At 49.8% G+C, this 23,719-nt stretch overlaps 9 protein-coding genes across 9 annotated transcripts; 6 read left to right on the forward strand and 3 right to left on the reverse strand.

The window, feature by feature from the left end:
- Positions 1–1,070: 1,070 nt before the first annotated feature.
- Positions 1,071–2,840, forward strand: COCMIDRAFT_85092 (uncharacterized protein; the record flags this gene model as incomplete). Its single annotated transcript, XM_007686026.1, has 3 exons — positions 1,071–1,146; positions 1,197–1,997; positions 2,155–2,840. The coding sequence occupies 3 exons, from the start codon at positions 1,071–1,073 to the stop codon at positions 2,838–2,840; spliced, it is 1,563 nt and encodes a 520-aa protein (XP_007684216.1).
- Positions 2,841–3,422: 582 nt separating this feature from the next.
- On the forward strand, positions 3,423–5,001 carry COCMIDRAFT_85208 (uncharacterized protein; the record flags this gene model as incomplete). The annotated part of the gene is made up of 2 exons (XM_007686027.1): positions 3,423–4,500; positions 4,559–5,001. The coding sequence occupies 2 exons, from the start codon at positions 3,423–3,425 to the stop codon at positions 4,999–5,001; spliced, it is 1,521 nt and encodes a 506-aa protein (XP_007684217.1).
- Positions 5,002–5,105: 104 nt separating this feature from the next.
- Positions 5,106–5,654, reverse strand: COCMIDRAFT_33296 (uncharacterized protein; the record flags this gene model as incomplete). The annotated part of the gene is made up of 2 exons (XM_007685986.1): positions 5,106–5,411; positions 5,469–5,654. The coding sequence occupies 2 exons, from the start codon at positions 5,652–5,654 to the stop codon at positions 5,106–5,108; spliced, it is 492 nt and encodes a 163-aa protein (XP_007684176.1).
- A 1,466-nt stretch (positions 5,655–7,120) lies between these two features.
- Positions 7,121–7,887, forward strand: COCMIDRAFT_85150 (uncharacterized protein; the record flags this gene model as incomplete). Its single annotated transcript, XM_007686028.1, has 4 exons — positions 7,121–7,195; positions 7,250–7,288; positions 7,388–7,471; positions 7,537–7,887. 4 exons carry the CDS (start codon positions 7,121–7,123, stop codon positions 7,885–7,887), a joined length of 549 nt encoding a protein of 182 aa, XP_007684218.1.
- Positions 7,888–8,276: 389 nt separating this feature from the next.
- Positions 8,277–11,040, reverse strand: COCMIDRAFT_1907 (uncharacterized protein; the record flags this gene model as incomplete). The annotated part of the gene is made up of 2 exons (XM_007685963.1): positions 8,277–9,973; positions 10,023–11,040. 2 exons carry the CDS (start codon positions 11,038–11,040, stop codon positions 8,277–8,279), a joined length of 2,715 nt encoding a protein of 904 aa, XP_007684153.1.
- Positions 11,041–12,019: 979 nt separating this feature from the next.
- Positions 12,020–13,756, reverse strand: COCMIDRAFT_85020 (uncharacterized protein; the record flags this gene model as incomplete). Its single annotated transcript, XM_007686029.1, has 3 exons — positions 12,020–12,970; positions 13,023–13,477; positions 13,528–13,756. The coding sequence occupies 3 exons, from the start codon at positions 13,754–13,756 to the stop codon at positions 12,020–12,022; spliced, it is 1,635 nt and encodes a 544-aa protein (XP_007684219.1).
- Positions 13,757–15,769: 2,013 nt separating this feature from the next.
- Positions 15,770–17,231, forward strand: COCMIDRAFT_1909 (uncharacterized protein; the record flags this gene model as incomplete). Its single annotated transcript, XM_007685964.1, has 4 exons — positions 15,770–15,801; positions 15,947–16,131; positions 16,199–16,419; positions 16,506–17,231. The coding sequence occupies 4 exons, from the start codon at positions 15,770–15,772 to the stop codon at positions 17,229–17,231; spliced, it is 1,164 nt and encodes a 387-aa protein (XP_007684154.1).
- Positions 17,232–18,148: 917 nt separating this feature from the next.
- On the forward strand, positions 18,149–19,823 carry COCMIDRAFT_23033 (uncharacterized protein; the record flags this gene model as incomplete). The annotated part of the gene is made up of 2 exons (XM_007685974.1): positions 18,149–18,754; positions 18,849–19,823. 2 exons carry the CDS (start codon positions 18,149–18,151, stop codon positions 19,821–19,823), a joined length of 1,581 nt encoding a protein of 526 aa, XP_007684164.1.
- Positions 19,824–20,685: 862 nt separating this feature from the next.
- On the forward strand, positions 20,686–22,450 carry COCMIDRAFT_85096 (uncharacterized protein; the record flags this gene model as incomplete). The annotated part of the gene is made up of 3 exons (XM_007686030.1): positions 20,686–21,095; positions 21,163–22,061; positions 22,128–22,450. 3 exons carry the CDS (start codon positions 20,686–20,688, stop codon positions 22,448–22,450), a joined length of 1,632 nt encoding a protein of 543 aa, XP_007684220.1.
- Positions 22,451–23,719: the final 1,269 nt, after the last annotated feature.

Below are 23,719 nucleotides of genomic sequence, written 5' to 3' on the forward strand. Positions count from 1 at the left end.
GGTCGCTATATTGACGGAAAATATATGTCGTCATTGACTACCTCGCTACTGAACGATGTTCTTTCAACTCTAGATAGACATCAACGAGGGTTTGCTACCAACCCAATGCTATCAACAAACTTTATAATTCAGAAGACAAATACATGCCAAGGAACTCGCCATACTTGCAGATACAAAACAGTGTCAACGTGGGGGCTTGGCGTGCGTCGTCTAATGTGGATATTTTGACTTTAAGGAGTCATGCTGGTCAGACGAACGTGGACCTAGTGAAAGCAACTGAGAGCCCCAAGACTTTATTTCCTGTTTGGGCAACCAGTCTCAAGCATCGATTGCAGTGACTTTTTCACCCAACGAGAGCTCAACGCCAGCACCCAACGACTCTGGACACGCCGTCGCCACTTGTAGGGTCGGTGTAGCCTCGGAACCGGGCAAACCACATGCCATGCTGCGGTGAGTTTCAGAAACAAATAAGGAATTAATAGAACTCTTAACGTTGCACAGAGCATCGACATTCATCTATATGTGTGTTTCATCTCACGCTTTCATGACTCTCGGAGCCCGAGGCAATACCTGCCAGCGATCCCTCTATTTATCCGTTGGGCAGAAAGGCCACCACTAAGCACCACGCACTAGGCTCCGCACGTGCATCCGCCGTGCAGCACCAAGCATTGCGGCGCTCCGGCAAGACATGGCGGGAGGCTTGTCTGTGTTATTTCAAATTTTATAGCATGACTGAATATCAGAAACGACCATGAGCATGCTTGCAATACACCAAAATGCTCATCTATGCACGAGATGACGAAAGACAACGTGAAGCTGACCTTGAGCCACCACAAACGATAGCAGACGACTGGTGGAAGAAAAGAAAACTGGGTCTGCCCACGCACTACTGTCCCCAATAGCTACAGCAAGTGAAGTGTGGGGTCGGGAGGACTCCTACAGAAGATAGTGATGCAACCTCCGGACACAGGATTGCCGGTGGTGCCACCTTATTAGCTTTTGGTCTTTGCTATAGAAGGGCTTCGCTCGCCCTCCTCAAAGGCAGGCAAGTCAGCAAACCCAACGACAAAATGACGTCCACTTTCTTCAAGAACCGCAGAGTCTATCTGTTAACCGGCGTTGCCTACATGGGCTCGCTGCTCTTCGGTATGCACGCAGTTCTTGTTTCACTGAACATTAGAGCTAATTCGCCACAGGATATGACACCGGGGTTATGGGCAGCGTTATGGCGCTCAAATCCTTTAAAAGGGACTTTGGACTGCCGACCGAAAAATCTGGCTTTGCTGACTCCAAGAACGCCGAAGTTTCTTCTAATGCAGTGTCGCTGTTAACAGCAGGATGCTTCTTCGGCGCCATAGGAGCAGCATGGCTCAACGAGCGTTTCGGCCGACGATACTCTCTCATGGGCTTGTCTGTGATCTTTCTGATAGGCGCTGCGCTCCAGACTGGTGCTCATCATGAGATTGGGCTGATCTACGGTGGTCGCGTCATTGCTGGTCTCGGCATCGGTGGTATGTCTTCCATCACGCCAGTCTTTGTTTCTGAGAGCGCGCCCCCGGCTGTTCGTGGACGGATAGCAGGTCTCTTCCAGGAGTTCCTCGTCATTGGTAGCACGTTTGCTTACTGGCTTGGATACGGTGTGAATCTACATATGCCAAGCGAAACCAAGCAATGGAGGGTTCCTGTTGCTATCCAGCTTATTCCTGGAGGCTTCATGCTGCTCGGACTTTTCTTCTTGAAGGAATCTCCCCGTTGGCTGATGTCAAAGGGCCGACATGAGGAGGCTGTTGAGTCTCTTTGCTTCATTCGCTGCGATACGCCCGACAGTCCGGAGTTACAGCAGGAGTTGGCAGAGATCCGTGCTGCTGTGGAAGAAGAGCTAAACCAGACCGAAGGAATTACCTGGAAAGAGTGCCTTCTCCCTGGGAATAGATACCGGTTCATCACTGGTTTCGTTCTCATGTTTTGGCAACAGTTTAGCGGCACAAACTCGATTGGTAAGTCTTTCATATGTACAGTGGTAAATGGGTAAAGGTAGGATAGGGTAGAGATTACATAAGGCCCTACCTCTACCATACATCTGAGTAGGGGTTACCTGTTTACCAGCGTATTCATATTTCATAGATTGGAAGAAATCCAACTCACATCATCTAGGTTACTACGCGCCCCAAATCTTCCAAGCTATCGGTGTATCTGCCTCCAATGCATCCCTGTTCGCAACTGGCATATACGGCACTGTCAAGGTCATCACTACGGGGATTTTCCTCCTCGTCGGTATCGACTTCCTGGGCCGCAAGAAATCTCTCATGGCTGGTGCGGTATGGATGTCATCCATGATGTTCATCATTGGAGCAGTACTGGCAACCCACCCACCTAACCCCTCATCGTCTACTGTAAGCTCGGCATCTATGGCCATGGCAGCCATGATCTACTTGTATGTCATCGGTTACTCAGCTTCCTGGGGCCCGGTTCCATGGGTCTATCTCTCTGAGATCTTTCCTACACGCCTCCGTTCCTATGGTGTCGGAATGGGCGCTGCAACTCAATGGCTCTTCAATTTTGTGATTACCAAAATCACTCCAGCTGCAGTCAATAGTATTGGATGGCGAACATTCCTTATGTTTGGAATTTTCTGCCTTGCTATGAGTATCTTTGCTACCTTCTTCATCAAGGAGACCAAGGGCAAGAGTCTGGAGGAAATTGATATTTTGTTTGGAGATGTGTCGGCCGAACGACGGAGGATGAACGTGGAGGCGGGTTTGAAAGAGGAACAGCGAAAACATTCGGTCACTTATGCGGAAAATGCCACTGAGCTTGGCAACCGAGCAGGTAAAGATTAAGAAGCAAATGGTCAAGATAGTCGATAGCATCGAGAAATTAACTTTGGGCCGTTTAGGCACTGTCTACTGAAGAATCTATCGCATCTTTAGTTGTATTTAAAAACACCCCCTAGGTGTTTGTTCCTTGGACGAAGTAGCGCGATCGAAATAGCCTCAAGAACCCCTGCTGTTGTTTATTGTGTGATTTATGCCAAGATACTAGACCTCCACTCATTCCCCTTTAGGTTAGCTTCTTATGTAGTTAGTACACTAAAATCCCCCGCATGTCAGATGGAGAGAGAATGAAATAGGTTTCCCTCTTCAATCAAGAAACAGAAAGAACTAGTATTTAGATCTTATAGTGTTTGCAGCAATATGTAGCTAGAATCATATTCTTCTTAATTGTCTTTTTCTATAGCTATACAATTTATTCCTTGTTTCACCCGGCGGTGCTCATAATGACTCATTTTGAGTAAATAACAGTAACTCTACAGCTTCTTAAGCCTCCAACTTGGACATATAATGCTTTCGATATCATACTTTAAATATCCAATATCAACTATCTCATTCATTTTCACAAAATTCACTGTACACAGCGCCAATATGTTACTAGAATTTCTTTCTGACATCCGCATATGGGGTGTCTTCATTATTCCAATCATCACGTTTCTATTCCGTTCAAGACGTCGCTCAAACTTCCCCGCCGTCAACAATTTTCCCTTCGACCCCCTTTCGCAAAAAGCGCACCAAGAGTATGGTACCAACGCCGAGTCGTTGATCACCAACGGACTCGCAAAACACCAAGGCCCAATCTCCCTCTCCGTCCCGAGTGGCCAGAAAATCGTTCTTCCGGCGTCACTTACCGCTTGGGTGAAATCAAACAAAGACCTCGACCACAGGGAGCTCGCCAGACAAGATTTCTACGCTGGATTCCCTGGGTTCGAAGCACAGCATGCGTTGCATTCGTCTGGAGATGTGCTTCTGGATGTGATTCGCACGAAGCTAGGCCAGAACGATAGTGTCATGCCAGTCGTGAATGACAGTATAGCAAAGGCGCTACGAATTTATTGGGGGGACGATATGAACTGGCATGTCATTGACTGGCAGAGAGACACAACTGGTATCATTGCGCGCGCGGCGTCATCAGTTTTTGTTGGTCCGGAGAAGTGTGAAGACGAAGAGTGGTTGGGTATCGCACAAGGCTACGTCGGCGCGTATTTTACGGCTGTTAATGAGCTGCATGAGTACCCGGCCTGGTCCAGACGCATTGTGCAGAGGTTTCTCCCCAACGCCGTTGCTTGTCGGAAATATGTCGCGCAAGCTCGCGTTATTGTGAAGGATCTCATTAACCAACGGGAAAAGAAAGTCGAGGAGGCGAAGCGCAAAGGCGAGCCTCTCCCGCAATACAACGATGCGCTTGCATGGGCACAAGCAGCGCCAGGCTACAAAGCAGACGCCGGCGACATACAATTGTCACTGGCAGTGGCTGCGTTCTTCACTACAAGCGAACAGTTCCGCCAGGTCCTTATCGATGTTGCATCGCACCCTGAGCTCGTCGAGCCCCTAAGGAAGGAAGTCTCGCAACAGATTTCTACCCACGGTATGACCATCGCTGCAACAAACAACATGGTCCTTCTCGACAGCGTCCTGAAAGAATCTCAGAGACTTTCAGCTCCTATAGGTACTTATTTCCCCTACCCACCCTCTCTTTTCCATCCATACTAACACACACTCCACAGTGGCTCTCGAGCGCGTAGCCCTCAAAGACACAACCCTCCCCACCGGCGAACATCTCCCACGCGGCTCCCACATCATGGTTGACTGCACCGATCTCCGTAGCCCCACCAAATACCCCAGCCCGGATCACTTTGACGGGTACCGTTTCCTGCGCCAACGCGAGGTAGGCGACAAGTTCGCTCAGTTCGTTCAGTCTGGCCCGGATTACAACGTTTTCGGTGGTGGACGCCATACTTGCCCCGGACGCTATTTCGCCAGTAATGAATTGAAGCTTGCGATGGCGCATATATTGCTAAAGTATGAGATTAGGATGGCGAAGGGGTACCAGTCGAACACAGTACAGATGGGTGTGTATAAAATGGCCGATCCCGTGGCGAAGCTTGAGGTGCGGAGGAGGGATGTGACGGAGATGGATTTGGTTCAGTTGACATTGTCGTTGGTGTGAGGGATGCAGAGGAGTTTAGACTTTTAGACTTTTGTTGTTGAATTTTTGCGTGTTTTGTAGATGCAGATATCCTAGAGCTAGCGATAATTTCGTACCTATACGGACTACTTCATTCCTGTAAAGAGTTTTGAACGGGCCATTGCGCCGACCTTCGATTTCTGAGGGTTATATGCCATGTCTTCGACGACGAAATCGTCTTCCACATCTTGTTCCTCGGAATCGTGGTCGAGGTTTTGCTTGGCTCGTGAGACCGTTACCATTTTGTTCTTGGCTCTGATGATACGGGAGGCACTGGTTGTTGAAGAGGGTTTCTGGTTCTTACTAGTCTTCCCACAACTGGTTTTATTGGAGCTTGGGGTCTTCCTCCTCTTCATAGACATCTTTTTCTTCTTATTGGCGGGAGGAAGGCGCTTTTGGGTTTAGATCTGCTGTTTGTTGCTGTCACGACTAGATTTAGGTGGAGTGACAGATTTCCGTGAGTGTCCAAAATCGGTATCACAACTGTCTTTCGGTCCCATGTTTGCCTGGGTCCGCGGAACCCCTTTTGTCAACCTTACAATATTTATCCTGGGAGTAATGGACGCAGGGGTCGCTTTGTGACTATTGGATGTCTCTCCCCTGGCCTCCTCCAGTATAGAAAGGAAATATGACATCATGTTATGGAACAAGGTTCGTGTGGCTGTGAGTGAAGAAGTTGGTTCAAAAGAGACTGATGAAAAAAGTGGAGAGGATTTGTGTTCAAGCAGCACAAGCGTTTTTAAGGGCAGTGCCAAATACTGCTCTGAAGATAACAAAATTTCTGTAATTATGACAGATCGATCGCATTTTTTGTCTTTCAACCATCGAATGCTACGATGCACAAATGGAAGTTGCCACGCGTTGATCTTTCCACCATTCCTGACCAAGAAATATGAAGAAGGAAACGTAATCTCGTGATTCTATTGAAGGAAAGACATGGGGCGAACCGTCGAGCTGGTCGTAATGTTAAATGTTCACAAATGGAACCAAGACAAATTTTGGTTCGATTGGTCTACAACCGTGGTACGACAACAAAGTGCTTTTGCTGTCCCCTGGTTAGCCTAGGTGGATTTCGTTCAAAGCCGATGTATTGCCACATACGATTGCATTGAGTAACAGCACCGACTTTCGTTCTTAGATGGGATATTTGTGTATAGAAGTTGCGACTCATGCCAAAATCCTCTTGTCAAAAATGGTTGGCAAATCGAAGCTCACGCCTTGGTCCATAGTTTTCATGTATTTATTTTCTCCTCTGAGTGAATGTGAGCTCTCTTCTTTTAACACGAGTAGTTTTTATCCACAACTATCAACTCAGACTCACGTGTCATCAGCATGAATTCCCACTATAAGATATATATGGAAACAAATAGCTGAAGGATGTGACGATAAAGACTTGCACGCCACTTGAGAGCTTTCAGCATATGTATTAGATGTCTTTGGGGTTTTCAAGGAGAGACTACGAATGCAAACCTTGGTCTTGCCAAGTCATCCTATATTTTTCCGAACATCAGGGTCTCTCTATATGTACCAAGTATTCACAAATTTGAGAAAAACAAAATTTCTGAAACATTCATCAGATGCATTGTCTATATAGCCAGATCTAGCGAACTCTTATACAAGCCATTCACACTCCTCTAACTTAGATCACGTGGGATCGTATCTATAAGGGCTCAATGAGCTAGAGCACATATATTGCCAGAAAAATGTGATAGATATTCACAGTGTTCATTCTCCTACAGGTTCCGAGACGCAGCTGGCTCGGTTCCGTCTCTATGAGACAAGTGCAGTCTGATCACGTGATTCAAGGAGGTGGGAAAGGCATGGATCGGCAAAACTAACCGCCGACAGGCCTAGGTGTTTGTCCTGTTTGCATCTTCGATGGCCAACTCTGGCCAGACAACAGTATCAAGACACGACCAGCATTCTTTTGAACGTACTGCAACGACTTAGATCATTTCCAAGCACGTTATCCAAAGCCTCCATTCAACAAACTGTTTCTTCGAATATTCATAGCCGCGCCCTCTTCCTTGAAACAGCCTCGGCGACGGCAAACCCCATACACATATACAAATAGCGGCGGATCGGGCACAGGGAGAACACAATGGGTGGCTACTTATCAACGTTTACGAAGCTTATATGGGCGAAGAAGGAGATACGGATATTGATCCTTGGACTTGTGAGGAGTCTTGTGCCCGCTGCAAGGCGTTCACAGCGCTGATTACAAATGCAGGACAACGCTGGCAAGACGACATTACTATACAGATTGAAGGTACGCATCGCCTGATAATGCAATAGGGAGGGGAAGGCAGTCAATTCTAGACATGACATGCCACCATGAACCAGAGCATACACTAATGGATGACAACAGATAGGAGAAGTAGTCACAACGATACCAACGATAGGTTTCAACGTGGAATCAGTAACATACAAGAACCTGAACTTCAATGTCTGGGTATGTAACTCCCAGAATCTTTCTGTTTACATCACCTATGACGACCTTCTAACAAGGACTCTTAGGACTTGGGAGGCCAAACCTCGATCCGCCCCTATTGGCGCTGCTACTACGCCAACACCGCCGCCGTGATCTTCGTCATCGACAGTACCGACATCGAGCGTCTCACCACCGCCTCGGAAGAACTGCGTGCTATGCTCAACGAGGAGGAACTGCGCGACGCCGCGCTCCTCGTCTTCGCGAACAAACAGGATCAGCCTGGCGCAAAAGGTGCAGGCGAGATCAGCGAGGCGCTACGGCTGGGCGAGCTCAAGGATAGAAATTGGAGCATTGTCGCGTGTAGCGCTGTGGATGGAAGCGGTGTGCAGGAAGGCATGGACTGGTTGGTGAGCAACGTGGGAGACGGCCAGAGTTGAAACAAGTGAATTTTCAATCAACATGGAAGGAAAAAAAGGGCTAAGATATCCACACGCAATTCGGGCACAACCGAGAAGCGTATGTAGATTACGCGGCAGCATACGTGTTCCCACAGGCTATTTACCAGCATCACATGCGGGCGTTTGGGGCGCAAGGATACAAGAAAGAGGAACAGGGAGTTTTTTTAGCTGCTGCGAAGTTTGGCTTTGGTTTGTATTGAATCCCAAATGTCAAAGGGTTGAACCTAATATGGAAAGTTTACCAAATCGAGTAGTTGTAATCACAGGGGGGCTGGATGCGATGCCGATGTGCCAACAATATATGTATGCTCACTGCTTACTTCATCCTGACATTGCGTGGGGGGCTGGCTTTCTGTTCGAAGTTCCAACTAATAATGCTCCCATGTGTGATCCCTGCCTGGCCTCAGTCTACCCTCTGTCCAATCCTTGCCGTACACATAGGCACTGTGGATCTCCTCCTCATCGACGCCGAGGTGATCTTCGCCGTCGCGGCCTCGAAACCAGCCTAGCGCGTACGTCTTACCTGTTTTCTCGAGGTGGTGCGTCATTTCCGCCGAAGTGAATTTCTCCGTGTCGATGAAGTTGAAGAGCATCTTGGATTGGTGGATGTAGGCTAGCACGCTTGCCATGGTGCCGATCTGGCGCGGCATGAATTTCTGGCTGCGCTTGAGATACGTGAGGCATGCGATGGTGATGAGGTACAGTAGGATGAACATGGTGAGTGCGAAGCTGGTCCAGAAACTGCGAAAGGTTTGCTCGGTGTTGTAGCGGTCGTGCGGGTCGCTGTTGTTGCCGTCTTTGTTGTCGTCCCAGTTTTGGCCGCCGAGGCCTGGGATGAATTTCTTGCCGTCGACGCTGATGGAGGAGACGCAGACGGTGAGGACTTCGGCGAGGACGGAGCCGATGGCGACGGCCATGACGAGGTAGTGGCGGTTGATGAAGGCTTTGAAGGGGAGCCAGAGCGGGTTTGTGCCGGCGTAGTCGAGGGTGAGGGTTTTGGCTGGGGCGTGGCGGAGAGAAAGGATGTAGAAAGGTTGCAACATGCGGACATCACAGTTCATGGTGTTCCAGAGTATTCGGATCATCGTTGCTAGACCGGTCATGACCCAAGGGAATTTCTCTATTATGACGCCTAGATCTTCGACGAAAGTGAAGGCAGGGATGACCGCAGTGAAGGCGATGAGCAAGATGATGAAGGGAATGCCAGATCGGTATCGTAGCATGAGCGGCCTGGGATCAGAACCATGCTCGTGTATCTTTTCCTTGTTGTCTCTGATGTATTCACCCTGCCAGAGTGAGCTCTTGTGCAGAATGTATCTCCGAGTGCGAAGTTTCTTGTGGATTTGATCCAGGGGTGCGGTATCCAGTCCTTTGAAGTCGGCAAGAATATGACTCTTGGTAGCCATAGCTGCGATGCCCGCAATGCCCTTGGGATCCGATTGCAATCCGCTTTTCCGCCGCATAGCGTACATTAATGCCCCACCGCAGCAGGCCACTAGAAGGAGACATGCTGATACAGCCCTGGACCAGACTGGCTCCACTCTGATAGACTTCCATCCTTCGGTCTGGCGGTCCTTGATGGATGGATACATCGACATGGATGCAGATTGTAGGACAGGAACAAGGCTACTAGCAACCAGAGTGCCCAGTGAGCTGTAGATGACAGCATACTGTCTGTGGTGAAGGGCTCTGAGCGGCACTAGCCAGCTCATAAATGTTAAGTAGTCCATATTCAGCGACTCCCCTGCAGTCGCTCCGGTCTTCTTGGATAGCTGGTAGAATGGCTCCAGGCGTTTTACTTCAAAGTCCGACATTTGCCAGAGTACGCCGTAGAATACCAAGATCATAATCGGTGCGTACTGCCATGCAAAGTATATGGTGATGTCCATATCTCCTACTCTTCTGAATCGTGCCAAGCCGCCCTTTTCGGGGTCTTTCTCGACTTCGTTCAAAGAAGTCTGACAAAGGTATTCTTGTATGCTTGCGAGCGCGAGTGCAATAATGATCAGCATCAGTAGCCACAACTGGCTCATGGTAGTAGGGCGCCAATTTGGCATCTGTGGATCTTCTCTCGTGTTAAATTAAAAGATTTGCGAGCACGCGTGGAATCTTACCTTCTGGGAAGAAATAACTAGTTTCTGCCCCGTTGCGGACAAGACCAGCTTCAGCTGTGAGACTCCTCATCGATTCAAAGTCTCGTGCGATACCCGCAAAATCGCTGATATCAATGGGCACGTCTGTGGTGACTGCGACTACTTGTCCAGTTTTCTCAGCTTCGACTTGTGCCTTTTTGGCCTCCTCATCTGCTACCTCTTCTGCCGATAGTATTCGTCTATGTCCTGGAAACGATCCTGGTATTGGTTCCGCGGGAGTATGGGTAAACGGTTTGTGGAATATAGATGTCATGCCTGCGCCTAGATGCGCCTCTAGACTCTCAAATTCTGCAGCGTGACTGGCTTCATCCAGCCCCCGAGCCTTTGTGTTTGTTTCAGATTTCCCATACCCAGTCGACTGCGCTTCATACATCTTCATTGACGGCCCTCCCAGAGAACTCAAGTCATACCCGACCGCTTCATCCTCCTCTTCGATGTCTTTGGGTCTGCCCCTCGAAGGTATTGCCTCTTCATCATCCAGTCGATTGTAATGACCCCTCCCAAAAGAGCCTTTATTCAGCGATGTGAATCGGTCCAACACTCTTCGAGCCCTGCCATTGCTCTTGTCCACTGGGGGAACGGCTTTTTCTTGATTAAATATAGTTGCAAGAGGGTCGTATGAGGTTTCTTCCGTGAATACAAGCGACTGAGATATAGGAGGTGGGACAGTAGAAGGGTTGCTGTACGATATCCTGGAAGCTGGCACTAGAGATGAAGGTAATGATTGCCTTTTTGTGTCAGAGATAACGCTAGGAGGCGCAATCGAAGCATCTGACGATGTATGTGATGGGAAGAGTTGAGAAATCCTATTTGATGAGCCAGAACTGGTCTGACGTGTGAGTGGTGGACGAGCGTGAGGCGGCGTGGGACCTTCAGTTATGGGGGAGCCAATGCGCAAAGCAGAGGGAACCGCATATTCTGACTGCCTTCTATCTTTGACAGGGGAGCCAATCTGGAGGGCAGGTGGTACATGGGCCATGGCTGCGATCAGCGTCCTGTGGAACCCAAATGTGGTCTAATATGGCGATTCGTGCATTGAATGTTTGGCAGCCCAAATTAATAGCGAGCGTGAGGCTGGTGAAGAAAGGAAGAGCAGAAAAGGAGAGGAGCAACAATTCGGACACGCAATGTATGCGGCTGAAGATGCTTTGCAACGTGTACGATGCACCCGTCAGTCCTGTCTCATAACACCAAACAGCGCGTGCAAATATCTCTGGAGGAGCTTTGAGATGGCAGTGTTTGTTACTTTGGCAGAGCTGTGACCTTGTGAGCCGGTGAATCAGCCTGGGGTTTCCCGTGTCTGATGTTAGTGCAAAGTGCTCAGCCGTGACCGGTGCTGGGTAACAGTAGAAGAATAACCAATCAAGGGAGAGAATGAGACGGAGAATTAGGGCTTCAGCAAGCTGCGGTCACATGTCTGGAACGCTATAGTTAGGCAATGCGAAGTAGGCGGTGCTAAATACGCGGCTTGCAGCAGCATGGCTTTGGACATTCGCTTGCCGTTGCCTTGTGTGGGTTGGCGGTGGTAGCGGGCGGGAGACTATTGGGGGCCAAAATTGTTGCCATGGCGCAGCGCAGACGGCACGTGCACAGCTGTGCTGGAGAGAAGAAACAATTGCCAATGCGAAGGCAGCTCAATACTACATCAATGACGGGAGAGGTTATGAGGAATGGCCGTAGAATTAGTTGCATCCCCGCGACGGGGTGGTAACTGACGTTGAGACGCCATGACCAATGCTGGCAATCATCTCACCAGCTGAACATAGTCAACACGAGATGCGTAAGGTTTCAAATGTAAATATTTGCTGTTGAATTACTGAAAGAAGCCGATATGCGGCCTGCCAGGTCGTATCGCTGTACCAAATGACGTGGCTGCGCTCTCCCACCAACTACTGTATTTTCAGCCTCAGCTGCAGATGCACACTGCCGCCTCTTGATTGACCCTGGCTTACCAAACTTTAACACTGCCTCTTTCTCATTTGGACCATCGGGCCTTTTCTGTTAGCCACAAACATGTCGTAGATTTGGTATTGATCTTCCACCTGTCGCCCGGGCGAAGCATTCCGGTCACCCCCACCAAGATTGTTATTCGGGACCCCTTGCACCTCGAACATCCAGAGCGTCTTTGCGAGAACGAGACGCATCTCAAGCCAGGCGAGATTCTTCCCAACGCAGCCACGGGTTCCAAAGGAAAAGGCACAGAAGCCGCTGTCGGCCAAAGCTACGCTTTCTGCTGAAGATCCTTCCTTTCCAGACTCGTCCACAATCCAGCGTTCGGGGCGGAACTTGAAGGGCTCGGGATACACGTTCGAGTTGTAACTGAGACAATAAAGTCCAGTACTTACATGGACACCAGCGGGGAAGTAATGGTCGTCGACAGTAGTGCCGCCTGGAAGGACCTGTCGGCTTGGCTCTGCGGCAAGTGGCGGGGTCATTCGCATGGCTTCTTGAAGGAATGCTGTGAGATAGGTACAGGACATAAGTTTAGTGCCAGACCTGATCTCATCGTAGCTTGCAAACTTGGATCGAATCTCCTGAGCAATCTTGGCCTGAATTGCTGGCTGCTTTGCTAAGTAAAAGAAAGCAGCAGACATTACGACAGAGGTTGTGTCAGAGCCTGCGATTGTCAGTAGCTCGCACTCAGCAAACAGCTCGTTCAGATCGTAGCCACGCTTTCCAGTCTCAGGGTCAACAGCGTTGAACAGCCAATGGAAGAAGTCTTTTCGGACTTCTCCTTCAGGCTTTGGGTTCATTTCCAACTCTTTCTCGTCACGAGAACGGTTCTCGAGACACTGCGCGATGAAGTCTTGCCATCTTACAACGGCTGGCGGTGATGCTACTGAAAGGAGCCAATCAAGGCCTCGGGGCTTCAGCCATACCCACAAATCAGCAAATGGGCTGAAGGCAGTCTTTGGTGAATTAGTGCTGTTTCAAGCATGATATCGAGCCAACAGAACTCACTGCGTGGAGGATTTCCAAAAATGTGGCCATGATTTCGGGGATATGGCGAAGGTCGCTTTCGGGTTCTTTCATATTAAAGTTCTTACCAAAGCACAGGTCACCAAGGATATCGAAGACGAGCCAGTTGATCCAGTCACACATGTTGATAGGTGTCGTCCATTCACCATCCTTTGTTGCTTGTTGTCCTATCAGCTCCAGCCATCGGTCCATGTTCGAATGAAGAAACACTTCGGCATCACGCAAAGCAGCCTCGGAAAATGCGTAGTTCAGCACGCGGCGCTTGCGAGCATGAACATTGATAGCTGTGCTGCTCCAAGTGTTGATCGAGTGAACATTGCGTGGCCAAACGCGGTAGTAGTCACTCTTCCTGACGTTGCCTTTCGGTCCGAATATCTTCTTAAACGCAGTAGGCGTGTTTAACACGACACTGTCTGGGCGATAACGAAACTCAGGGCCTATTATCGATTAACGAGTAATCCCGTGAGGACGAAATATCCAATCATACCGTATTTTTCTTGAAGACTATGCAGCCAGATGTGTCTATCACCTGTACGAGTATGCCACCAGGACGGGATCACCGACAAGCGAGCCCAGAACGGGCCGGGGAACGAGGCGAGTGGGTGGAAGTACAGGCGGTAAATTCCAATTACCAAGATGTAGATTAATGCCGAAGAGCAACAGAAGGCAAACAGGCTCGGGTACGACACCCCACTGACGATGTATGGATCAACCATTATGCACCTGCAGCTCGATTTGGGCAAAAAAAGAAAGCTCGATGACCCGAGGACAAGACAGAGAGGATGAAGGGCCTTGAAGATATGTATCTCATGTTCGCCGACTAATCATCTAGTACGGACTGTCTTACTCTTTCCTTTCTAGTGCCCGCCTGTCTATTAGCGCCTAGCAGATTAGTCTACAAAAGACTTTGGATGTTGGCTAAGGTCCGCGGCATCTGTTTATGCCAACAAAGAAGTGGAGTTTTGCTTTTCGGGTAGGTCGGCAGATGGGGACAACGAGCCGCTCCCGGCGGTGCTTGCCACACCAACTATGCACCCCTACTACTTAGTCGGGTAGTAGGACTACATGTTTACATACTGAGATATGTCTTAGTTGCAGACGTATTCCCCCACTCGGCAGCGCCACTAATCTCTATGGCGAAACAGGAATGCCATGTTTAGTAAGCTGAAAATCACGTAAATTGAATATTCAAGAAAAACTAAACGTGTCCCACAAGCAGGGGATGATGGGCCCCTCGATTTACCCGAAAGGAAAGAATTGCATCCCCCCGGTCGTTTTCGAAACATGAAGGGTGGGAGAGGCGATGGGGACATGGGGCCTCCTATAGGTTCCTTTGACGTTCTCGGTTCTAACGTGCAGTCCGAAAAGGGAATAGACGTGCTGTCGGCTCATGTGACTCCGACTCCAAGCGGTTGGATTTCTGCACGCCATTTCTTGTTCCGCTTCCGCGCCCCTGCTCAGGGCGCACACTGAAGGCTTGATTGGCATGTCGGATACTCTGACCGACTACATCAGGCTCAGACGCCACACACTACTCGTGCAACTTTACATTTAGTATATCTTTGCTTTTACCCCCAATCGAATCTTGTTCTGATTCTCGTCTTTCAATCAGCGTCCGTGGTAAAGAAAAAGACAAGATATTCGATGCTTACACACACCGATGACGGGCACCTGGATGCAAATTGCATTGTTCCCCGATAATTGGCTGTTATGCAACTGCCGAGGCTGACTCTGACTCGGCGTCTTTGTAAGGAAGATTAGGAGAACCAAACGAGTGGCCAAGGCATTCCTTCGCCACAAGAGAGGAAACTGATCCCCTGTACTATACGCTGTACGGTGGCAAGCCTTGCACAAGTGCCGATAGCAGCCGGTCTGCAACTCTGACCCACTGAGACGAAGTTTTTGTGAATCGCTCCATGTGATTCTCACATACAACAGCCATGAGATATCAGTTGTACGCCAGGTCAACGCATTCGCTGTGCTCCTCGCCGAGGCACTACCATTTAGGCACTTGGTTCATTCACAGGCGATACTAGGTGCATGGCAGTCACACATGTACATCCAAATATGTCGCTCAGCTAACATTGGAGTGTGCATGTATTTTCTTTTGGACGGGAGATGGCCCAGCTTCCTTTTCCGCATGCACGAATCTCTTACCAGGTGTGTATCAAGCGTGCATACTCGTGGTGGAGCAGGTGCTCATTTCTCTCCCGTGGGTTACGTCAATCCACAGCCCAGCCTGTCGGGAGGCCGCTATGCATGCTCGTCTGAATGCAAAAGGCAAGGCTCCGTCCTTTGCGAGGCTCCAGCCCACGCCCTCCAAACAAGGTTCACCCGCTAGCGCTCCCGCGGGGGCCTAAGCCCTGGTTTCCGTTAGTTAGAGTTTGCCCAACAGCCGCAAGCCTAGTGAGGATTGGCGCTTTGTTATTCGCATTGGGTCCATTATGGGGCTTCAGAAGCAAAAACTGTCATATGGATGGAGTGGCTCCCAGGGGCACTATAGTCGGGAGTGGCTGGAGCGGCGCGAGCCATGGATATACTGGGGGCGTATGGTTAGGCCTCCGAGAGGGTCTTCTCCTGGGTATAACATCTGCAACTATTCAGCTTTTTCGCAGATCAGAAGGGTACGTACTTGGTGTTCAACCGCCGCCTTCTCGTTTGTTTCTGTTTTGCGCACACAAAAGCATTCGAGGCTGCTCGTCACGAAAATCGGGCAAGTATCCTAAGCCATGGCGCCCATCATTGATCCTCAAGAAAGCCTGTAAGTTATTCACGAGATTTAATTTCTCTTAACCCCCGACTCTGGCCATATCGTATGATGGGACCAGGCACATTCTATGGGCCCCTGGCCATACCTGGACCAGAGAACACTACACTGGGGAGCCGTGTGACTGACAGAACGACAGTATGGCTTTCCGCCAACGCCTCGATGGAGTTGCTATATTCACATACATCCTCATCATGCTTCTCGTCCCCCTGAAGATCTGGTGCCGCTACCGTCACCGGGGATGGCGCAACGTGCAATGGGACGACTACATGTCGATAGTCGCTTTGGCCCTCGCGAACGGCTTCTTTTACGTGTGCATAATCGGTAAGTCTTCGCATCCTACCTTTCTTCTCGGTTGGGATGACCAAGAACTGACCGGGCTACCCTGTAGGTATGCGAGACTCGCTGGGTCTACACATCTACGAGATTGAAAATCCACTTCAAATAATAGCTTTCTTGAAGAACATCTATGTAGGGAACATACTCTACACACTGTGTATCACGTCAGTGAAACTCTCTGTACTAGCCTTCTATTGGCGTCTATTCGAAATCAAGGCTCGTATCACCATCTACATCGTCACTGCTGCGGCAATCGCCTGGTGTACTTCCATCGTAAGTTATACATGCCTCAAAGCAGATGTCATCCTCCAATGCCATGTAATGGACTTCGAACACTGACCATAATTGCATCTTTATAGTTGCTCTGCGTCATTTTTAACTGCATACCCGTCCAAGCCGCCTGGGATGTCACCATAACAGGTGCAAAATGCATTTCCATCCGAGCCATATACCTCGGCGGTTCTGTCCCCAACGTCTGCCTCGACCTGGTCATTGTCCTCATGCCCCTGCCACACGTGTGGCGCCTGCACGCGCCCCTTGCGCAGCGCATTGTGCTCGCCGGCATGTTCGCCCTCGGCACCTTCATCGCCGTCGTGTCGCTCGTGCGCCTCATTATCTTTCTACAAATTCCCATCGCCACGCAGGGCGATGTGACATACAACTTCCGCGAGATCATCGTGTGGTCGATTGTTGAGGTCAACATTGGCCTGGCATGTGCTTGCCTGCCAAGTCTGAAGCCCGTGTTCCAGGCAGTAGGATTGAGCAAACTCTTCTCTTTCTCGTCATCAAGACCTTCCGATGTCGAATCACAAGGACCGGCGCATCAGTTTGCATCAGGTGGCTCGTCGGGCTCTCGGCCACGCAAGAAGGGCGCAACGGGTGGTTTGTTCTCCACACTGGCCGGAATCAGCAGAATGGACGATGAAGAGGAGACTAAATTTGTCACCGAAGACTTGGGTAAAAACAATGTCGACATTGAGCTAGCGCGTGTGAGCGAAGATAGCGAGCAAAGAAACGCCGCGGGTGGCATCAATGTGCAAAAGAATTGGAGTGTATTGGTCGATGAGAGGAAACCTGCGCGGTAATGTTTTTTTCTTTGGGTCAAAACAAGTGAGCACATAGACGGTCGGTATGTGCATGCAAGGCATGTATCGACTGCTTAACGTTTCGGGTAAGATAAAAACCTTGTGATAGGAGGCTGAGTTTCCTATGTAAAAATATACGCATGTCGTTCTAGAAGCAACTACAACGTATCCTGATCTGTCTCCTAGTCTACCTAAAGACTAGGCATAGGTTCAGCCGTGTCAGGATATCACTGTAATAATAGACAAGGGAATACCTGCATGTAGCAATAGAGAAATTGGACATCTACGCATAACATAATGATGCGGCCCCATCTATTATCAAACACAGTCAAAACACGCATCTTAAAAAGATGATTCTTGAATCAATAACAACAACGAACACGCTTGGCCAGAGTGACTCAGGAAGCACAGACTAGACTTCGCCTTCTGGTATGACAAGGGCTACAAACATTAAACATATACAATATGAATTTGAACGCCACCATGCCATGAATTTTGTAGTTCAATACCAAGCTGCATCACGTGTATCTAGCTTCGACTGGATACGTCTATGTTGCGTTACTAGGCCAAGTTGCGTGTGTGAAGTAGGCTCGCGAATCTATATGGCACCTTCACTGTAGATATAAGAAGGTCGCTGCGCCTCGCAAGCTGCACAGTAAGGGCAAAGAGATGGCTCGAAAGCGTTTGCAATGCCTTAGTGACGGTGGCAAAATGCTATTAGCTGTCTGTTGCAAAGACAAACGGCGAATCAGGGTCCACCACTTGCGGTAAGGGTGTATTTAGCCTAGGCAGCCACAAACACAGGGCGCTTGCTCAACTCCAGCCTTGCCCAACTCTACACTACACATCATCCCCACAAACTAGAACGAGACAACCGTTTAGTGCAACCCGCGGGTATCCCGCATCTTCAGTACTCAATGCGGCCGTCACGAAATCGAACAAATGTCAACACCTACAACTTGAAGATACTGTCAGGTATCGTTAGTCGCACCCGCAAGCGCCAGGGCAGCAGCGGCAACTCTGAGGTCAAAGATGAAGCCCCGCCTACGCCACAAATTGCCACGCAGGAAGGGATCCAGGCAGCAGAATCCGGCTCTCTCGACCAGACTAGCGGGCTGCCTTCACCAGTCATACCACCTAGCCTGCTTGAACTAGGAAGATCTCCAAGCAATGGAGAGGCCAAAACAGCTCAACAGAGTCGGCCAACCAGCTCGCAAACTTCTAGGCGTTCTTGCAAATGCTTCAATCCTTATGATGATTCAAACGGACACTTTTACGCCGTCAATCAACTCTTCAGTCAAGGCGTTTGGATTGGCTATCTAGCACCAGACCGACATAAGGAGTCATTTCGGGAGCTTCCTTCGTTTTATACGTTGAAATCCAACTATGCTAAGCTCATGTCGCCATATCCTAGAGCAACACAGGGCTTGGTGGGACAGCCTCGCCATGCTGTTTGTCGGGGATGCGTTTCGGGTACTTCAAAAGTGTTCGAATTGAGAGAAGTCCAGTTTTACGGCAAGTCTGTAAGTCATGCTCCGGAAGTACTAGCCGTTTTAGGCAATTGTCCTTCAGCTACTAAATACGTATGTCTTGTATAGATAAACTAACGATGCACAGAAACTAGTAATCATGCCCCTTGATGGTGACGACGAAGCCGGAGTTTTCGCCATCATGTTGCCACAGAAGCATGATAGAAGTCTACACGGTCTTCAATCCTACCGGCCTTGGGAGATCATTGAAAGTGATAACGGACAACGTTTTTTCAATGACTACGAAGTGCTCACGCTCCGCAATCTTGACAGTAGTGCCGATGTACTAGCTACAGCTCTCGAAGCACTGCCAATACTAGGGCGTACTAAGACTGCGGTGGAATTGAAGAAGCGGTCAGTGTCGGATTCGAATTACATCTATGATACTTCTACCCTTTCTGCATCAAGTATGCCAGACACTTCGACGCCAACAACGCGAACGCTAGAAGAGGGAGATATCAGAGAAGATGATATTCAAGAAGATGAGTCGATCAGAACAAAGCGACATAGAAGTAGCACAGCGACCTCGCGCAAGTCCCATACCATAGAGGAGGAAAGGCCCAGTGACTATGATAGCCCTGTATGTTCAGGTGCCGGAAACTTCGTGGAGACGCCCCTTGACTGTGCTGCCCAGAGCCCTGGAACATCCACCCCAAACCTACAGCCGCGAGTCACGAAACGCCATTTATCCCCCGAGACTGTAAATCTCGAGCTCACCAAGGAACAAGCCGACCGCATATACATAATATGGATCGTCAAAGACCGAGATCTAGAATATGAATTCGTCCATACGATTAGTGAATGCAAGACGTTCGCAGGCCTACTTAGACTGCTGGAAGAAGACACCGAGGCCATCCCTGCCATTGCCGAGATCCTAAAAAGAACAAAGACGTGGCGCTTGTGCTGCAGTCTTGGCGGTCATGGTGGTATGAACAAGGCGCTGATCGCTCGTGAAGGAAAGAAGGCTGCATTTGACCGATTGCAGACCATACTCGCAGAAGCCCCTCTCTGGAACGCGAATTCACATGGTCGAGTTCATGTTGAACTCAGGTCTTTGGGCTGATCAGATTCTGCTTGTGTTTTCTATAACGAAGTCGTGATCCAAAGGAGGCTGTTTTGGGAACATGCACTTCTTGATTGCGTTTGCGTTTGCGTCGCATCGCGTATACCCCGTGCTTATCTTTTGGTCAGTTTTCAATGGAAACAGGAGGTGAACCAATTTCCAATTTTCGGGAGGACGATAGCGCCCTGTAGGTATGGATGCACATTCATGCTTATATGTGCAGAGTCTCACACGAAACGATTCATTGTTGCCCGGGCATCTATCTCGGTTGTTGAGGATGTAAGTCCAAGGTTTCCTTTGAGGATCCTACCACGGGATATCCCCACATTGTACGCGCATTGTACAACACCATCGGTGAAACAACAGACTCCGGAGAATCCCAAGATAGCCGTACAGACCATGCATGTAGCTTTGCAGCAGCGAAGGAGGACTGAATCGTGTCTTGGCGGCCGAATAATAATCTGCACAACATTGTGTAAGCCTTTGGAAGATCGTCGTGCTAACGCGAAGTCGTTGGCCAATGAGCAAAAACTGCCTGGCTCTTCCGCCTACCCTTCCCGGCCTGGCGTGGCTGACCCTGTAAACGAGCTTTCCGTACGCGGCGCTACGGTTTCTTCATCTGTACTTTTGCCATCAATCGCATCTCCCTACCATCTTCCCCTTGTCGCTCGCTTGCCTTGCGTTCTTCTCTAGTTGCTGTCATATATCCATTGAGCGGGCCTGTTGCTGGTATCTACAGTTTGCCGTTACGGCCCTGAGCGCATCTGCATGTAATCATACCGAAGGAAAATCAGCACTTGGATTCGCGCTTCTTTACCAAATTTCCTGACGACTTTTGACATTTCATGCAACCGTCGCAATCATGGACAGCTCAGCAATCACTTATGCGACCTCGAAGGACTGGCTCGATATCATGAAAAATCGGTCCAAAGTGCGCATGCATGAGCTTATTGAGCGCCTTGGATTACGCGCAAAGTGGTCTTCCAATAAGCGCGGCAAAACCAATTTTGAATCGGCCCTGGTGCGCGAACTCGTGGCGGATATGGGGGATGTTGTGTCTACGCTACCAAAGGAGCCAGATGAATTGATGAAGTTCCTCAGCGATGAGGGAAGCTTAAAAGAGGAGGTCGACGGTTTACTTGAAAAGCATGGGATGAAGGTTTGGGGGAGAGTAGGAGAGCGCGATCATCTGCTCACCGCCAACGAACCTGGCGTAGAAGAAGGGCTTTATTCCCGGGATCTCTATTTTGAGAACGAGGAGGATAGGCAATTGTAAGCAGGCTGGCTGTGCAGACCGAAAACTCGGATAATCACGAACGATTGCTGATGGATCGCCTAGAATTCACAAGCTCCTCCACTGGTGGATCGGACTGAAAGCGTGCAATGTCATCCTTGCACGAGAGCGGCTCGATCGGGAAAGGAGGAAAAAGGCAGAGAACCGACAAGCGCGAGCTGAGGCTGAGTTTTCTGGTCAGCAAGACGGCGGAACACCAGCATCTTTTGTTGCGCTGGCACCCAACTCAGTCCTGCACGATGGTGATACAATATCACGTGGCAGTCCGATTTCCTCTAGTGCAATGCTCACACCCCCAGAATCGGGTGAAAGTCCTATCATGGGACCCCGCGAAGCAGGTAAGTTTACATCCGTCAACGGTCGTGGGCATGTACCTAACGGCTATACCACTCTTGCAGCCGCGAACGCATATCAAGCGCAAACCTTGCAACAGCGACAAAACATTGTTGAAGGTGTCTGGAACCGACTAGCTGTAGACGGTAACAGATCAAGAGATCTTAGTACCACGTCTGCAGGCCCTGCTCACGGCCATGGCACACACCCCGCAGAAAGCAAAGGGGCCGTGGACCAGCAGGTCGTAAACGCAAACCAAGCAGCGGTCGATCGGCAAATTAGCGTTGAAGTTGCGAAGCTGGTAGCAACCTTCCGCTCGGACGATGCAGGATCAGAGGAGATACCCCAGCCAAACAACAGCATACCCTACCGCGGGTTAGATTACGACGGGTTGCGGGCGCTACGACAATACGTCTACGGGGAAGAGCACGGAGTTGCGGTAGACGAGGAGGCATTACTCAATTCACTGGAAAAGACATGGCGCGAGCGAGTTCGCGCAGATTATCAGAAAATGATCGAGAACATTCCCGTATTCATTGCGAGAGAGAGGGCGTTTTTGACATGGGTGGAACTCAAGCGCCATTTGGCAGCTCTGCAACGTGCAAACGAACGTAAGTCGACGATCTCTAGCCCTATCCGCACATCGTCCCGCACTGACAATGACTGCAAATGTACAGGGTGGTCAGCAGAAGGCCATACCACGGCGGAAATCGAACGACGCATCCAACAACACCGCACTCTGATGGGCTGTACACAAACGATTATTGCAAACTTTGAGGATGTAGGCCAAGGCTTTGGACTCGGTCCTAATGTTGCAGTGGATCGTGACGAGCTACTGCGACAAGCCCTGGTCGTGCTAGCAGGAGAGAAGTATGCGGTAGAGATGCAGTGGAAGCCCATAGAGTTTACCGCGACAATGGCTTGGCTGCACGAACACCTGGAGAATTTCCGACGGGAGGAAGAGGAAGATGGCAAGGGTATGCTGTGGCATGCCGGATAATAAGCGTCGGAAGTTGTCACATTGTATCTCTTTTTGTCACGCATATAATATAGTACAGTGGGCTTGGAGTATAGTGGTAAACTCTGTACGCGGTGTGGATCTTACAGGCGTTCAGCAGCAGGCAAGGGATCGATCGATCGGCCAGACTTAAGAGGCGCACTAGGCGACCCAATTCGGAAAAATTGTCTATTGGGGTAGGTCAGCCGCAGGGGTTGGTTTCAGCTACTTCATCTTGTTACAGGATCGTGTAGGATTAGACTAGGCCAGGTGTGCCACTTGCACGCTCACGCACACACACACAGACATGCACACACAGACATGTTAGTACACAGTAGACACGCAGCCCCATACCCAATCCGCCTGTCGATTACGTTTGCCCGTCAGCCTACATGAGTGCAACGTGTAGCTGGGAGTCACGCGACGAGTGGGCATAAATTTAAAATAAAGAAAAAAAATAAAATAAAACGGCCGTCTCACGTACTGCCAAGGATAAGCGCAGGTATGCAGCGATCAATAGTTCGGCAACCAGTATCCGGGCATATAATGGTGACGGCTCGGCAGGACTTCGCAGTACACTCTCGCTTAATGTAACCTGCGGGCAAGGGGGCGTGTGGGCTTTGGCTTTTTGGGCAGCGCGCCGTAAATCTTGCCTAAGTAATGCCAGGTTCCTATTTTAGGACGCCATGACGGACGAGCGTCGCGCATATCTCCATGTGCCCTAAGTAGAGTAATGTATTCCTACTCATGGGCACTGGCCTCGTGTAGATAGATTTACGACAGGGAGGGAGGGCGCCACAATTGGCTCGCGCCATGTCATGCCATGCGATAACGGGTTTCCTTCCCTCGTGGCTGGTGTGCTGCCGTGTTAGGAGGGGGGGAGGGAGAGAGAGAGAGAGAGAAAGAGAGAGAGAGAGAGAGAAAGAGAGAGAGAGAGAGAGTCAGGGTGAGGGTCGGATAGCGGATAGCGGATAGCGNAGAGAGAGAGAGAAAGAGAGAGAGAGAGAGAGAAAGAGAGAGAGAGAGAGAGAAAGAGAGAGAGAGAGAGAGTCAGGGTGAGGGTCGGATAGCGGATAGCGGATAGCGGATAGGGGGCGGGGCGGCGTGGGAGGCAGAGTGGGAGGGAGAGGGAATGAGAGAGGGAGAGTGGGAGCGGGCGGTGCTGATCAAAAACAGCACAACATGTGGGCGACAAAGACGGCAGAGTACGAGTTGTAATGCGCACGCAGGCTGAAAAAAGCGAGGCAGTCGAGGGACGAGCGCGTCATAGAT

Source organism: Bipolaris oryzae, assembly GCF_000523455.1.
Source record: "Bipolaris oryzae ATCC 44560 unplaced genomic scaffold scaffold_15, whole genome shotgun sequence".
In the NCBI taxonomy this organism is placed as follows: domain Eukaryota; kingdom Fungi; phylum Ascomycota; class Dothideomycetes; order Pleosporales; family Pleosporaceae; genus Bipolaris; species Bipolaris oryzae.